This window comes from Bicyclus anynana, chromosome 14, assembly GCF_947172395.1.
Source record: "Bicyclus anynana chromosome 14, ilBicAnyn1.1, whole genome shotgun sequence".
Taxonomy (NCBI): domain Eukaryota; kingdom Metazoa; phylum Arthropoda; class Insecta; order Lepidoptera; family Nymphalidae; genus Bicyclus; species Bicyclus anynana.
Genome location: NC_069096.1, coordinates 10984257 through 10998106, shown reverse-complemented (window position 1 = coordinate 10998106; position 13850 = coordinate 10984257). Strand labels below are relative to the sequence as shown.

The 13850-nt window shown below is 37.3% G+C and overlaps 1 protein-coding gene across 1 annotated transcript; it reads right to left on the bottom strand.

Moving 5' to 3' along the window:
* Window positions 1–207: 207 nt before the first annotated feature.
* On the bottom strand, window positions 208–10420 carry LOC112043557 (uncharacterized). Its single transcript, XM_024079030.2, has 7 exons — window positions 10258–10420; window positions 8282–8423; window positions 7244–7363; window positions 6318–6428; window positions 5124–5272; window positions 3835–4009; window positions 208–2713 (listed from the first exon to the last, which is right to left on the bottom strand). Exons 1-7 carry the CDS (start codon window positions 10348–10350, stop codon window positions 2568–2570), a joined length of 936 nt encoding a protein of 311 aa, XP_023934798.1. The 5' UTR covers window positions 10351–10420; the 3' UTR covers window positions 208–2567.
* Between the last annotated feature and the right edge of the window lie 3430 nt (window positions 10421–13850).

Genomic DNA, 13850 nt, shown 5'->3' with positions numbered 1-13850 from the left:
TAAGAAAGTATTTAAAATAACCAACGAAAATTAATACACGTATCATCCGGATTAGTTGATTTTAGACCAATTACCTATAACAAATAAAGTATGGCCCGCATACTTCAATATGTACCGATAAGTCCCTACAACTAAATGTAGCTCGGTTTACAATTCTACTTATAATTACAGTAGTAATATAAACTTGTTTTGCCCAATGGACGATCCGAATATTAAATAGCAGTACAAAATGATAATAACATAGCATACGTCATACACACTAGATAAGTTGCAACCAGAAGGTACAGTATCACTAATTTGTGTCAGTCACTAACCCGAACCCTAATCCTAAAAGGGTCACATTGTCAGTTAAGTATTATTACCTGGGCCTGTAGCCATATGGTACGTCCATTCTCTTTCTACAAACGCTAACGCTTACGAAAACGAAAATATGTATGGGAATGGCACATTATCGACAGGTCACGTGATCAAGTTGTCGATCGGATCCATAGAATATATTTAATTATATATAGGTATATATTATATATAATCAATATTTTATTTTCGAACAAACATATAGGTACTTAGTTGTGCTTTCTGGTTTTCCCGCAACTGCAAAATGTGAAGCGTTTTCCAGTGGGTGGTAGGTATATTGTCCAAATTATTTATTTATTTTGAAGAGGTCGGGGTAGCTATTTATATAGAATACATAGTACAAATAAATGGTTTTCCATCATCTGAAAAATGACACGTTCTTGTAGTTATGAGTGTCAAATTACAAAATAAAGTTAAAATATTGTACCTATTTCCTGGAAGCAACTTATTAATTTTATTAATTATAAAAATAAACGAACTACCTACCAAGAGATGGGTAAGGCTACTAACTTACATTTTGACGTTCCGACTTTTGTGGATACAGTCCTTTTTTACTATAAAGATACTTATGAGCTCTATAGAACTTCTATACTTACGGGTTATTGTAAAACAATAACTCGTTTCCTTATAGATACTAATCCTACTAAAAAAAAATATTAATTTATTATAAAACGCGGCCAAAACTCATGTGATACAACGTCGGAGTAGGCCCGACTAGTTTCGAACCCACACGGGGCCCTTAGTCATGAGCAGAGCCGGCCCGTCCATACGGCGAACGGAGCAGTCGCTCCAGGCGCCAAATCCTACAGAGCGTCAAATGATAATCCTAGTCAACCGTAGACGGTACTGCGCCTGATTTTCCGTTCTGTTCCGTTCTGAGTTTTAGCCGACTTTTATAATAAATTAATATGAATAACACTAATAGTTCAAATTCTAAAATGAAAAAAAAAATAAGAAATAAAGAAGGACTAAAATTTCAATTAGGTAGGGTACTTGACCATTACACAGGCCTCCGAAATGTGTGGGTGTTTTTGATGATTAACCTATACCATCACTATAAAGTTCCGAAATTTTATTAAGTTCTTAATAATAGCAATAAAAAGATTTTTTATTAATTACAAGTAAGCCGTTGACTACAATCTCACCTGAGGGTAAGTGATGATGCAATCTAAGAGGGAAGCGGGCGAACTTGATAGGAGGATGAAAATTTCACACCCCTTTCGGTTTCTACACGACATCGTATTGGAACGCTAAATCGCTTGGTGATACGTCTTTGCCGGTAGAGTAACTAAACACGGTCGAAGCCTCGCACCAGCCAATTAAGAAAACCTTAATCAGCCCAGCTGGGAATCGAATCCAGGACCTCCGTCTTGTATATTCATCGCGCATACCACTGCGCCAATATCCCACTATCCCCACACTATGAAAAAGCTTTCATCGCAAATCTGTGTAGCCCCTACCTAATTATATTTTTAGGCCAGATAACTATATATGGTCGGTAAATTCAAATCGTCAAGCTTGAAATATGTCTTTTTTTTCAATAATACCTAGTCATATTTGTAAACGGAGAGTTTATAAATAAAAAAGTGAAATCAAGCTTAGCGATTTTGAATTGGCTTGATTGGTCCAGCCTAATACATTTAAGAGTGCGTTCACACTAGTCTCCGTGTACCCATTATATCGGATCCAACAAAAAGCTATGCTTTGTTCATACATAGGCACCGTCTACGTTCAACGTATCCGTCATTACTGATTTTCAACAACATATAAAAAACAAATCAATTGAAAAAATGTCATCCATATACTATGACACCTTGTACAGATTTATATAAGATAAAAATTACAAATATCATCCGGTGCTTACGGTAGATATCATAATAGTACCTATGTAGACGACACTTTTTGTCCACTTCAATTATAGGTTGATAATAAAGACCAAACTATATTGAATTAGGCCACAGGCCACACGTTGTCGTGTCTATCCGGTAAAATTATACGGAAACTTGACGGATACGTATTTTTCATCCATTATTCGATGACAAAACGGAATGTCTTCATTTACCGGACCGTTTTTTTAAACTGTATACCGAATATTGTATACTATATGTGAAGTCGCTTATACAACTCCATGCGCCATCGATGAAAAAAAACTTATCCGATAAAACGGACTAGGAAAACGGAGACCATATTGTGTGAACGGGCTCTTAGCCAGTTTAGTTAATGCTAAAATTAGACCAGTATGATGAGTTGCTGAAAGACGAATTAGCCGACGGCGACTGTACCGGAGTGGTGGGTGCCGACACCCTGGAGCCGTTGCCTATCACGAACGAACTGGAAGAAAAGCGGCGACGGTCCAAGCCTGAAAACAAACCATAATATTACCAAAGTAACTAATATAGTACCAGATCTGGCATAAGGAATATATACCTTCGTCTGTTATTTAATTAGGATAAGAAATAAATGATGGAAAATATTCACACTGACACACTGCAAATGGGTTGCCTAGCTGAAAATAGGTTGCCTAGCTGCAAATGGGTTGCCTAGCTGCAAATAGGTTGCCTAGTAAAATTGCGCCAGGTGAGTATTAAATGACTATTTTTTTTAATTAAATTTATTTAATCTAACTCCCAAAGAGAAAGACTCTTTGCCTAATTAATAAAAAACGTAGGTACACTACTTAAAAGAATATACCAAACAGAAATGTTAAGGTTGCTTTCACACTACTTTAGCAGCACAGGGCAATAATTTAACTAACATAAGACACTTACAATTAAATTCACAGTCAAGTCTGCAAGACGCATGCGCCCGCAACTGACGACATGACGATCAAGTCGTTGAGTTATTGGTGTGGTTTCGATTTTTTTCAGAAAGAAAGAAAGAAAAACGCTTTATTAAAGAATTATGCCAAACAATTTGTTCTATTAAGCGCGCAGCGCGTCGGTACGATATGGATAAAATTTGAAGCGCAAACGAGACGCCGAATTATGACTTTCACGTGAGTGAAAAGCACGAAGCGATTGACGCGCGACGCAAATTTTATGACGTGGCGCCAAAACCATTTTTACCTAATTGCAAGTAAATTAAACAACATAACGAAAAACAAAGTGATCAATGTTCAAGATATATACCTAATTTTCTATACAAAACAAAAATTTAAGAAAATAACTTTGCTTTTCCTGAGATTGAAAGCAAAATGTGAGCAATACATGTATTTTTCAAAAAAATAAACTATCGAGAAAAGTTTTACAGATTGTGTATTTTGTATAGTCATAACGAAGCTAACACTTTGAAATATCATTTACCCAAATATCAGGCTCCTAACTTTTCCAGAATCTGTAACCACCAAATTACATATTGCACACTCTTAACCGTCAGGACAATATCCTGCGATGTGTGGCATAACCCAGTAAAGTTACACTGGCTACGCGCGTTGCAGACTTAAGGGTAAACTTGATCGTGTGTGGCTGGCGTTTCCCTCACCGTTCTGGTTGAGCTGGCAGTACTTGATGGTGTGCGCGTAGTCGCCGGTGGCGCCGCAGCGCGGGCAGCGGAAGGCGCGCAGCACGGGGCACTGCACGCGTCCACGCCAATCTTTCAACGCATGCGATGCGTACTTCTCCTCGTTCTCGCCGTTGTTCTTGCAGAACGCGCATTCCTGTCGTGACAATTGGGATGACAACTATACTTACAGCCTTTCTTGATGAGTACTATTTACAAACAAATTAGAAATTAGGGTATAAATCTCTAGTCATTTCACTCCTAATAACAGTTATAATTAACTTGTTCTTCTTCTTCTTCTTCTTCTTCTTGATGTCGCGACTCTGCAGGTCTCTTGAGGTCCTGTATCACGTTGACCGTTACCGATCTATTGTGATCGCCACTGACTAGATATCCCCTCCAATACTGGTTGCTGCCAGGTACAGCAGCAGTTTCTTGGCTGGGATGTGTTTCACCTCCTCTGGATCCATTGTGTAATGCCCTAAGTGGAGGTTGCGTTTATGTATTAGAGCTGGGCAATTGCATAAGATGTGCATAGGTGTTTCCTCTGCCTCTAGGCAGAGTCTGCACAGATCTGTGTCCCGGAGTTTAAGATTGAACATGTGTCTATTGAGTCCACAGTGTCCGGTAAGTGCCCGCACTAAGATACATAGGTTTTTCCTACTAACTTGTTCTTACATAAATGAAAATAAATTTGATTAATAAGATAAGAACAATTAGATATGGTTAATATATTTTATATAACGTTTTATAAACAAACGATATATAATTTAAAATAAATAAGTTGTGAAATGACATGCGTTTTCTACCTTCATTTCTAATTCCTTTGTTGATAAACAGTACTCATCAGGAAAGGCTGTAGTATTGATTTTTATGATACATTCGGCTAAATAAGGTCAATGTTAACTAATTTACATATAAAAAGCAAAGATCTATTACAAAGATTTACATATAAAAATCTTTTATCGTTATCAGATGAAAATTCATACAGTTTTAGTTTCCTTACATAAAATGTGACTTTTTTCAATAAGTGAACTATAAACATAAACGCACAAATAACAAAGATATTAGTAATTTTGTTTGACCGCCTATATAAATCTAACAATCATTATGCACCTACGACGTCATTAAATCATAAGTAGGTAGGTAGGTAGGTAAATTTTGTATGGGGGTTTACCAATATTTTTCGATTTAGAGATCCGATTGTATTTTTTTTTTTTAAATAATAAAAATTTAGCGGTTTTCGAGATATCGTGATGAACGGTACTTACATGCGGTAGCGCTCGTTGCATGCGCTTGTCATTGCGCACTCTTGCGACTTCCTGCAGGAATTCAAAAAGCAAACTGGGGCGGATCGCCTGCAGCACCGACAGCTGCTCTCGAGTCAGCATCGACGCATACGTGTTGGCTGAAGACAACGCTAACAAACGAGAGGTGGTGTTAAATACTGCTCGTATATATTATTGTAACGTGCAGAGTACAGTATTCTTGAATCACATTATTTTTAAAAGATACTAGCGGACGCCCGTGACTTCGTCCGCGTGAAACCCTACCCCTACCCTATCCCTAAGTATCATATGTCCGTCTCCTAGTTATAAGCTAGAACGAGTTATAAATAACGTGTAACTAACACGATATATAGATAAACAAAAACCGGTCAAGGTTCGCTTTGAGATGTGCACTTACTTACCCTACCCAGCCCCTACTTTACACTAGGTACCCTACCTAATCTACTCCTAACCCGCCTACCCTATAACTCACCTAACCTACAAACTAACCATGGCAACATGCAGAATCGTAATCTCATTCTCATCATAGCTTGTCTGAGTTGAAAACCATAAATATAAAGCGGCTCTCGCATTATGGATACTATACCTCAATGCGCCTAGTCTATGAAGATATACATATTATTTGATATTACCTATCTCTACTTAATTCTTCATTAATTACGGATTCATTTAAACATAAGCGTCTGTCATTATATCAAATTCAGTTTTTTTTCTTTTTTTTATTCTTTACAAGTAAGCCCTTGACTACAATCTCACCTGATGGTAAGTGATGATGCAGTCTAAGATGGAAGCGGACTAACTTGTTAGGAGGAGGATGAAAATCCACACTCCTTTCGGTTTCTACACGACATCGTAACGGAACGTTAAATCGCTTGGCGGTACGTCTTTGTCGGTAGGGTGGTAACTAGCCACGGCCGAAGCCTCCCACCTGCCAGAACTGGACCAATTAAGAAAACCTCAATCGGCCTATTTCTTTTCTAACGCCCAAAATTAAAAAAACCAAAAAAAAAAAGCTCGAAAAAAAGCGTCGTGTTTAAAAAACGCTGTCGTGTGAACATATACTTGGGAATGCATTCGTTGTATTTGGACGCTTTTTTAGCGCCAGTTAGAAGAATTCTCGTGCGAATGGGGGCTAAGTATAAATAGGTATCTAATAAAAAAAAATACGGCACTTACTTTTTAAGAAAAATTCAAAGCTGTCAAACATATTATTATCGTTGCTCTTTATAGAAGAAGTTTCATTCCAAATGTTCACAGGAGTCGATTCACTAGTCTCAGACCTGCAACCTAATGAAAATGAAAACGTTGATTTATTTCCCGACACAGTCATAAATTTTACTGGGGACAATATATTATCTTTGTTCGCTGAAAGTTTTATAATAAAACATGACCTTAAAATGCGTCAATGTTTGGAGCCAAGCCAAAATCATAAAAAGATAAAAAGAAAGTTACCTAAGTATCGAGGATGATTTTCCTGATGGAGTCTCCAGAAAAATCATCCTCGATACTTACCATTTAAAATGTAAGTAAACACAAAACTCAATGGAGTAAACTAAATTCGGATCACTTTTTGCGGTGATTTTGTAGGCACGTAACATGTCTAGAGTATAAAATGTCGGCACCTAATAAAGAAACTTTAAAAGATAAAAGTCGCGAAAAGAGGAACAAGAGAAAAGAAAAAAGTATACGTTTAAAGGAGGTATCAAAACAAACCTCTACAAAACATAAAAGAAAGGATGAAGATGATTATGTGTCTTGTGGACTACAATCTCACCTGATGTGATGATGAAATCTAAGGTGGAAACGGGCTAACTTGTTAGGAGGAAAATCCACACCAGTTTCGGTTTGTACACGACATCGTACCGGAACGTTAAATCGTTTGGCGGTACGGCTTTGTCGGTAGGGTGGTAACTAGCCACGGCCGAAGCCTTTCACCAGCCAGACCTGGACCAATTAAGAAAACCTCAATCGGCTCAGCCGGTAATTGAACCCAGGACCTCTGTCTTGTAAATCCACCGCGCATACCACTGCGCCACGAAGGTCGTCAAAAATAATACAAAAATAGTACATTTCTATGGAATAAGTTAGATTTTGTTTCTTACCCATAAAATAGTTGTGGTTATTCTGTTCCACGGGCTCATCATACAGGCTCGTACTATGTGTTTCAGAGCTGCCGATGCGAAAATTTGCCAGAGCATCTTCCAATCCAGTGCTTGTAGGTGCTAAAAATATGAAGTCATTTATTGAACAATATTTACCAAGAGTTTTTGTACGTATTGGGACAGTTTAAGGGAGCCTAAAAAAAAAAACTATAAAGAAAAAAATCTACTTTATTGGTCCAGTATAGCCTTACAGTCGGACAGGCTCTATTTTGTATTTTGGCGTCCATCATAGAATTTCCCGCTATATACGCCTATGCCCGAAGGCTGAAAGAAACGGAACGGAACGGAACGGCTCTCTAAGGGCGTCTCCTATGAGACTCGGTCCTCGGGAAGGGATAACCTTGGCCTGAGTGAATCAGTCCGGGCCCCCAAGATCGTGAGTTAGAAAACCCACGTCCGGGTGACGTTAGATATCGGGGACCTCGTCTTCGCCGGCGAATACGCTATGTAGTTTGTGTTTGTGTTGCCTGGAAAGCATTGTCGTTTGTGATCCCCGCCACATTAAAGACTTCTTGAGGAACCATTTATTTTATAAGCCTGTTTTAGATTTCATTAATAACACAATAGAAAAATTGTGAAATACAGTAATAAATTTATATTTAGACGACGATGACGATAATTTTAAATGCTTGTATTATTTAAAAAAAATTCCGTATCATTTCACCGCGGCTTGTTGCCTCGACTGGTGACAGAAGGGCTGGCTCATTTTTTGCGCAAAGGATCAGCCTGGCTGTCCAGCGCGGAAATGCAGCCAGTATTCTTGCCACCATTCCACGCGGGCATGATTTGTATAGTTATTAGGTTAAGTTTGAGTTCCTTATTGTATTCTTTCTCAATAAAAAAAAACAAAAATTGTAATATTTGCATTTAAAGCAGGGCCTATAAGGACTTGTATCCAAGGCCGTAAAATAAATTAAAAAAAAAATTGTCGGTCGTATTGATGGCATAATAAAAGAGCATTTTATACAAAAGCCATACCAACATCGGCCACGCGGGGCTCCTGCGGCGCCACCATCCCCACTAATCCAGACATGCGGCTCTGGAACGGCTGAGCGAGCGGGGAGAACACGCTGCTGTGGCCCTTGATGGTGCCTCTATTGTCAGACGGCGCGAAGCTTTCCTGTTAAAATATTTAACATCATTAAAACAATGTTCTGAGCCTCAATAGCTCAACGGTAAAGCGATCGGACTCATCACTGAGGGGTGGTGGTTTAATCCCCGCCCCGTTGGGCTATTGTCGTACCAATACATACAGTCTTTCCCTACTAGTTGGAGGGGAATATTGGTCATTTTTAAAAATCTGGCAAAATCTATATCTATACTTATCATAAAACTAAATATACTTTATGAGGTAACCTCGCAACATATTTTTAACGTACTTTGATAAAAAATCAATTCATCCAACAGATGGGTGAAGTTCGTTTCTAATACTGATCTTCTACTAATAAATGTTTAAAAAAACTTGAAAACGTAAACCTCCTAAAAATATGAGGTTGTGTGCATATATATGTTAGATATTTATAAACATTATCTATTTGTGCATGTATCTATATGTACACATGTATCTATGTTGAAAGTGTACGTAAATAAATAAACAAATGAAACATTAAGAAAAAAATATTTTAGAGACTTATCAGCAAGGCAAAAAATACAATTTCTAAAACCAGTCATAATTAATTATAGGGTTCAGCATTTTGATAACATTAACTTTTAACATAAATAAGGAATTTTGAAAATAAATCATTGAAGTTGATAGTCCAGGCACGTCCAGGTTCCAGGGAGCAAATTTAAGAACAGCTGGTTAGTAACAATTGTTGAGGAACTACTCCTCCCGACTTGTACCTATCATTAACGATACAATAACGAGGTCATCAAAATTAATTAAATTTATATAAAATCGTTATAATATTTAAAAAAAAACATATTTCTGCATGTTTAAGGGATTAGTTTTGTAACTAACAAAGACATAAAATATTAATAATTGTAATGGCTTAGGTATTTTTTTAAACTTTTGATAGTTGTTAACCAAAAGTTTAGATTAAAAAAAGATAAACCCCTACATAAACTATTTAACCATTAAACATTTTATAATGTACAATGTATCCGAAGATACAGTGGAATGCCATACGACGGCAGCGCAGCGCATTTTGTATAGGTTACAACCACGTGGAAATATATTAAACATCATTGCCTCGGTAATGCTGAAAGTATAACAGAACCGCATGGCAAAATAGCTGCCAAGAGCAACCATTTTGTACAAGTCCTGTTACTTGAATAAAATCAAACACAAAATACACAATAGTCACGATTTTTATATATCTACATCATGGCCTCGGCAATGCTGAAAGTTTAACAGAACTGCATGGCAAAATGGCTGCCAAGAACAACCATTTTGTGTAAGTCTTGATACTTGAATAAAATCAAACACAAAATACACAATAGTAACAATTTTTTTATATATACATCATTGACTCGGTAATGCTGAAAGTAAAACAGAACCGCATGGCAAAATGGCCACCAAGAGCAACCATTTTGTGTACCTAGGTATTCTCCACGAAAAAACGATTTATCTAAACGGTATGCCACCCAGAAAATTATATAGGTAAAACCTACGATATTTTATAATAGAGATAGGCATTTTATAATAGGCATAAAAACTGGGGCGGATAAATGTGCTTTCGCTTATTAATCAACGAAAGTTATTTTAACGAATAACACCCATATATTGTCTATAATGTCGTGTTCAGGAAGCGTAAAAACTATATATACTTAAATATATAATATAAGTAAACACAAAATTGATTATGTGTGCGCTCAGTGGTGTAGCTAAATTCGGATCACTTTTTGCGGCGATTTTGTAGGCACGTAACATATCTATATATCTATAATCTATAATATAAAATATGGTTAGGTAAAACCCCTAAATATGTAATATTAGTAGTAATGTTACTTACTGTTGGTGTCGTAGATGATACTAAATTATCATTGGCCGTCGTAAATATAGACTTGTCTTCCATCTTGTTGTAGTTCAACTGGTAGCTTTCCATTTTATTTGAAAATTTTCAGCGTGTTCACGAGTTCTTCAAGCGGCACCAAATAGGCAAAGAATGATCTGGATGTCACGGGGCGTGATTTTTATAAGCCGACACAAACAACTGCACACATGTACACAGGTCTACACGACTCCATCAGCGTACACATCGAACGGTCGCGCCAATACTGAACGTAGACTTTTTCAGTAACCACCCTCGAAATATTACATTTTCTTGAACGCGTATTACCATACTACTACTAATCAATGGATCATTACAAAGTATAAAATTTCTTATTGTCTGGATTGCCTTATAGTATAACTAGCTGACGCCGCACGGTTTTACCCCCGTGGTTCCCGTTCCCATTGGAATATGGGAATAATATATAGCTTATAACCTTCCTCGATAAATGGGCTATCTAACACTGATTTTTTTTTTCAAATCGGACTAGTAGTTCCTGATATTAGCGCGTTCAACCAAACAAACAAACTCTTCAGCTTTATAATATTAGTATAGATTTATTTTCAACGATTTTTAATTCAGTAAATGAGCAAGTAGGAGATTTAAAATAGGAGTAACATTTGACACAGTTTACTAAAATCAGTATGGGATGAAATTTGTCCGAATAAGTGCTACCGCCAAACTTATTTCTCCATCCATGCAGACTAACCTATTGTTGTTTTGGTTTGAATGATTGCCGGTAATATTACTGGCAGACAATTATTAACACCTATGTATCTGGTTGAGAACGAAGATCATTTGAGATCATGTTCGTTGCCCTGATAGAAGATGATATTCTGTTATATGTTTCTCACCTAATATCAGTACTATAAAAAGAAAATTTAAACCAACGAATTTGTTGTATAGTATAGTTGTATTGATATACATAGTTATAAATAAATAAGTCTACATGTTTATTCCCTCGCTTCTTATTTCTTACTTTCCGCTTTTTTTCGTTAGATTTTTTAGTTTTTTGACGGCCTCCGTGGCGCAGTGGTATGCGCGGTGGATTTACAAAACGGAGGTCCTGGGTTCGATCCCCGGCTGGGCAGATTGAGATTTTCTTAATTGGTCCAGGTCTAGCTGGTGGGAGGCTTCGGCCGTGGCTAGTTACAACCCTACCGGCAAAGACGTACCGCCAAGCGATTTAGCGTTCCGGTATGATGTCGTGTAGAAACCGAAAGGAGTGTGGATTTTCATCCTCCTCCTAACGAGTTAGCCCGTTTCCATCTTAGACTGCATCATCACTTACCATCAGGTGAGATTGTAGTCAAGGGCTAACTTGTAAAGAATAAAAAAAAAGATGAAATTTTGAGTATACGTATTATTTAGGTGTGTAGGACAAAATTTGAGCCCGGTAGCGAAGTTTTCATGAAAAAACAGATTTGCCTATGTTAGGACACTATTTAGTTTGTCAAAGTCCGTCCGGTCTATTAGTACGTATAATCGTACCTACCTTATTTATCTTATAAATAAGTGAGAGGAATCGATATACATGTTTATTAAAATTACTTAATATGATCACATAAGACTTCAAAGCACTTTTTAATTTGTATTATGAGTAATTTATACATTAATCCTGCCTGCACGACGTAGCTAAAATTTGTACTTCGTAAATACGCAACATTATGCAGTTACAAATAATAATTCAACTCCGCTAATGAAACAAATGCGCTGTGCACAAAATATGATGAATTAGTTACTACCCTCAAAACTATATTAATGGAAAGTTACAAGCGAAATATTTGTAGCTTGTTTTAAGTCTTATATTTTAGTCATCTTCTAAAGAGTAGAAGGCATATATTATTCGTGTATTCGTATACCAGGCGACTTCGTCCGCCTGAAATTCAGTTTTTCACTAATCACGCGGAAACCATGGATTTTTCCCGGATAAAAACCTACGATATGATGTTCTCTAATAACCTCATCTATCTTTCAGTGAAAGTCCTGTTAAAATGGGCTTACCCATTTCAGTGTACCTATTACGTCCGGCAATTTTTTTAAAATTGTTTGATTTTGTGTGTAAATAACTATAAGCACTTGATAAAACACGGTTACTTTGAAATCACAGATAGACACTTCCATTTTATTTATAGGTACGACGTACGTACTGGTTTATGTTTTTTTTATTATTATTTATAAGTTAGCTCTTGACTACAATATCACCTGATGGTAGGTGATGATGCAATCTAAGATGGAACCTAACTAACTTGCTAACGGAAGTAGGATGAAAATTCACACTCCTTTTGGTTTCTACACGACATCGAGCTGGAACGCTAAATCGTGGTAACTCCTCAATTAGCCCGGAGATCGAACTCAGGACCACACCGCCGCACACACGCCACGGAGATCGTCGTTTGACCAATTTGAAGTCCAGAAGGGTAGACCCCATATTGGAATAGAAATAGAATCATTTAAGTCTAGACTAGCAGACGCCACGTGTTTTTTTCCCCGTAAGAATACGGGTATAAAATATAGCCTGTAGCACCCGCGGATAGTGTTACTTCCCAACTTCCCAACAGTGAAAGAATTTTTCAAATCGGTCCAGTAGTTTCGGAGCCTATTCAATGCAAACAAACAATCAAATCTTTCCTCTTTTTACCCGACTTCAAGAAGGGTTATGTTTTTTAATAGTAGTAGGTCTAAATTATTTAAGTAAAGTTTATATTTTTCATTAGTTTTCCCTCGGAAACTTCGGAGTTATTAACTTTTTAACGTTTTCTTCTTCATTAGGAAATTAATTAGGCCTCGGAAAGTTGACGTGGTGAACGTTCGTTTCATCATCACCACTTAGCGTTGCCAACCGTAATATATACCTACTCATCATTATCAACCCATATTCGGCTCACTGCTGAGCTCGAGTCTCATCTCAGAATCTTTGGCATCAGATTGGCAGACTTCACACGCAGAGAATTAAGAAAATTCTCTGGTATGCAGGTTTCCTCACGATGTTTTCCATCGTTTGAGACACGTGAAATTCTTGAAATGCACACAACTGAAAAGTTGGAGGTGCATGCTCCGGACAGGATTCGTACCTACACCCTCCGAAATCGGAGGCAGAGGTCATATCCACTGGGCTAACACGGCTCTCAATTTCCATTAATGTAGACCCCTATTTTTAGAAATCTTCAATTGTTTATAACTTTGGCAATTGTTTATGTGCGGGTCTGAAATTTCTGCACATTTTTCATCATGATGAGCCTAATGAGCGACCACACGTATTTTTATTCGCGGTATCAGTATATAGCACTGTTTCCCAGATGTTGATCGTAATATCGGCAAAGACGTATCGGTACGATGAACCTCAAAGGCATGGGTAGAATAAACTTGTACCTCTTCTAAGTAAGCCCGTACCATCTTAGAGTGTTTCTGAGGTCGCAGTCAATGACTATTCTCTTTGAATAATAAATTAAATAATTAATTGGATACTTGCCTTTTAATCTATGAAATTATTTGTTCGAGTCGTGATATGTGGATATGACCGGTGCCTCCGATTCCCGAGGGTGTGGGTTCGT

What these genes read in the sequence shown, in the direction of transcription:
- LOC112043557 (XM_024079030.2), bottom strand. Translation starts at nt 10,350, where the DNA reads ATGGAAAGCTACCAGTTGAACTACAACAAGATGGAAGACAAGTCTATA. An exon ending in TAACCACAACTATTTTATGG is followed by an intron (nt 6,429 to 7,243) that starts GTAAGAAACAAA and finishes CATTTTCATTAG; the next exon opens with GTTGCAGGTCTGAGACTAGT. An exon ending in CTTTGAATTTTTCTTAAAAA is followed by an intron (nt 5,273 to 6,317) that starts GTAAGTGCCGTA and finishes CTCGTTTGTTAG; the next exon opens with CGTTGTCTTCAGCCAACACG.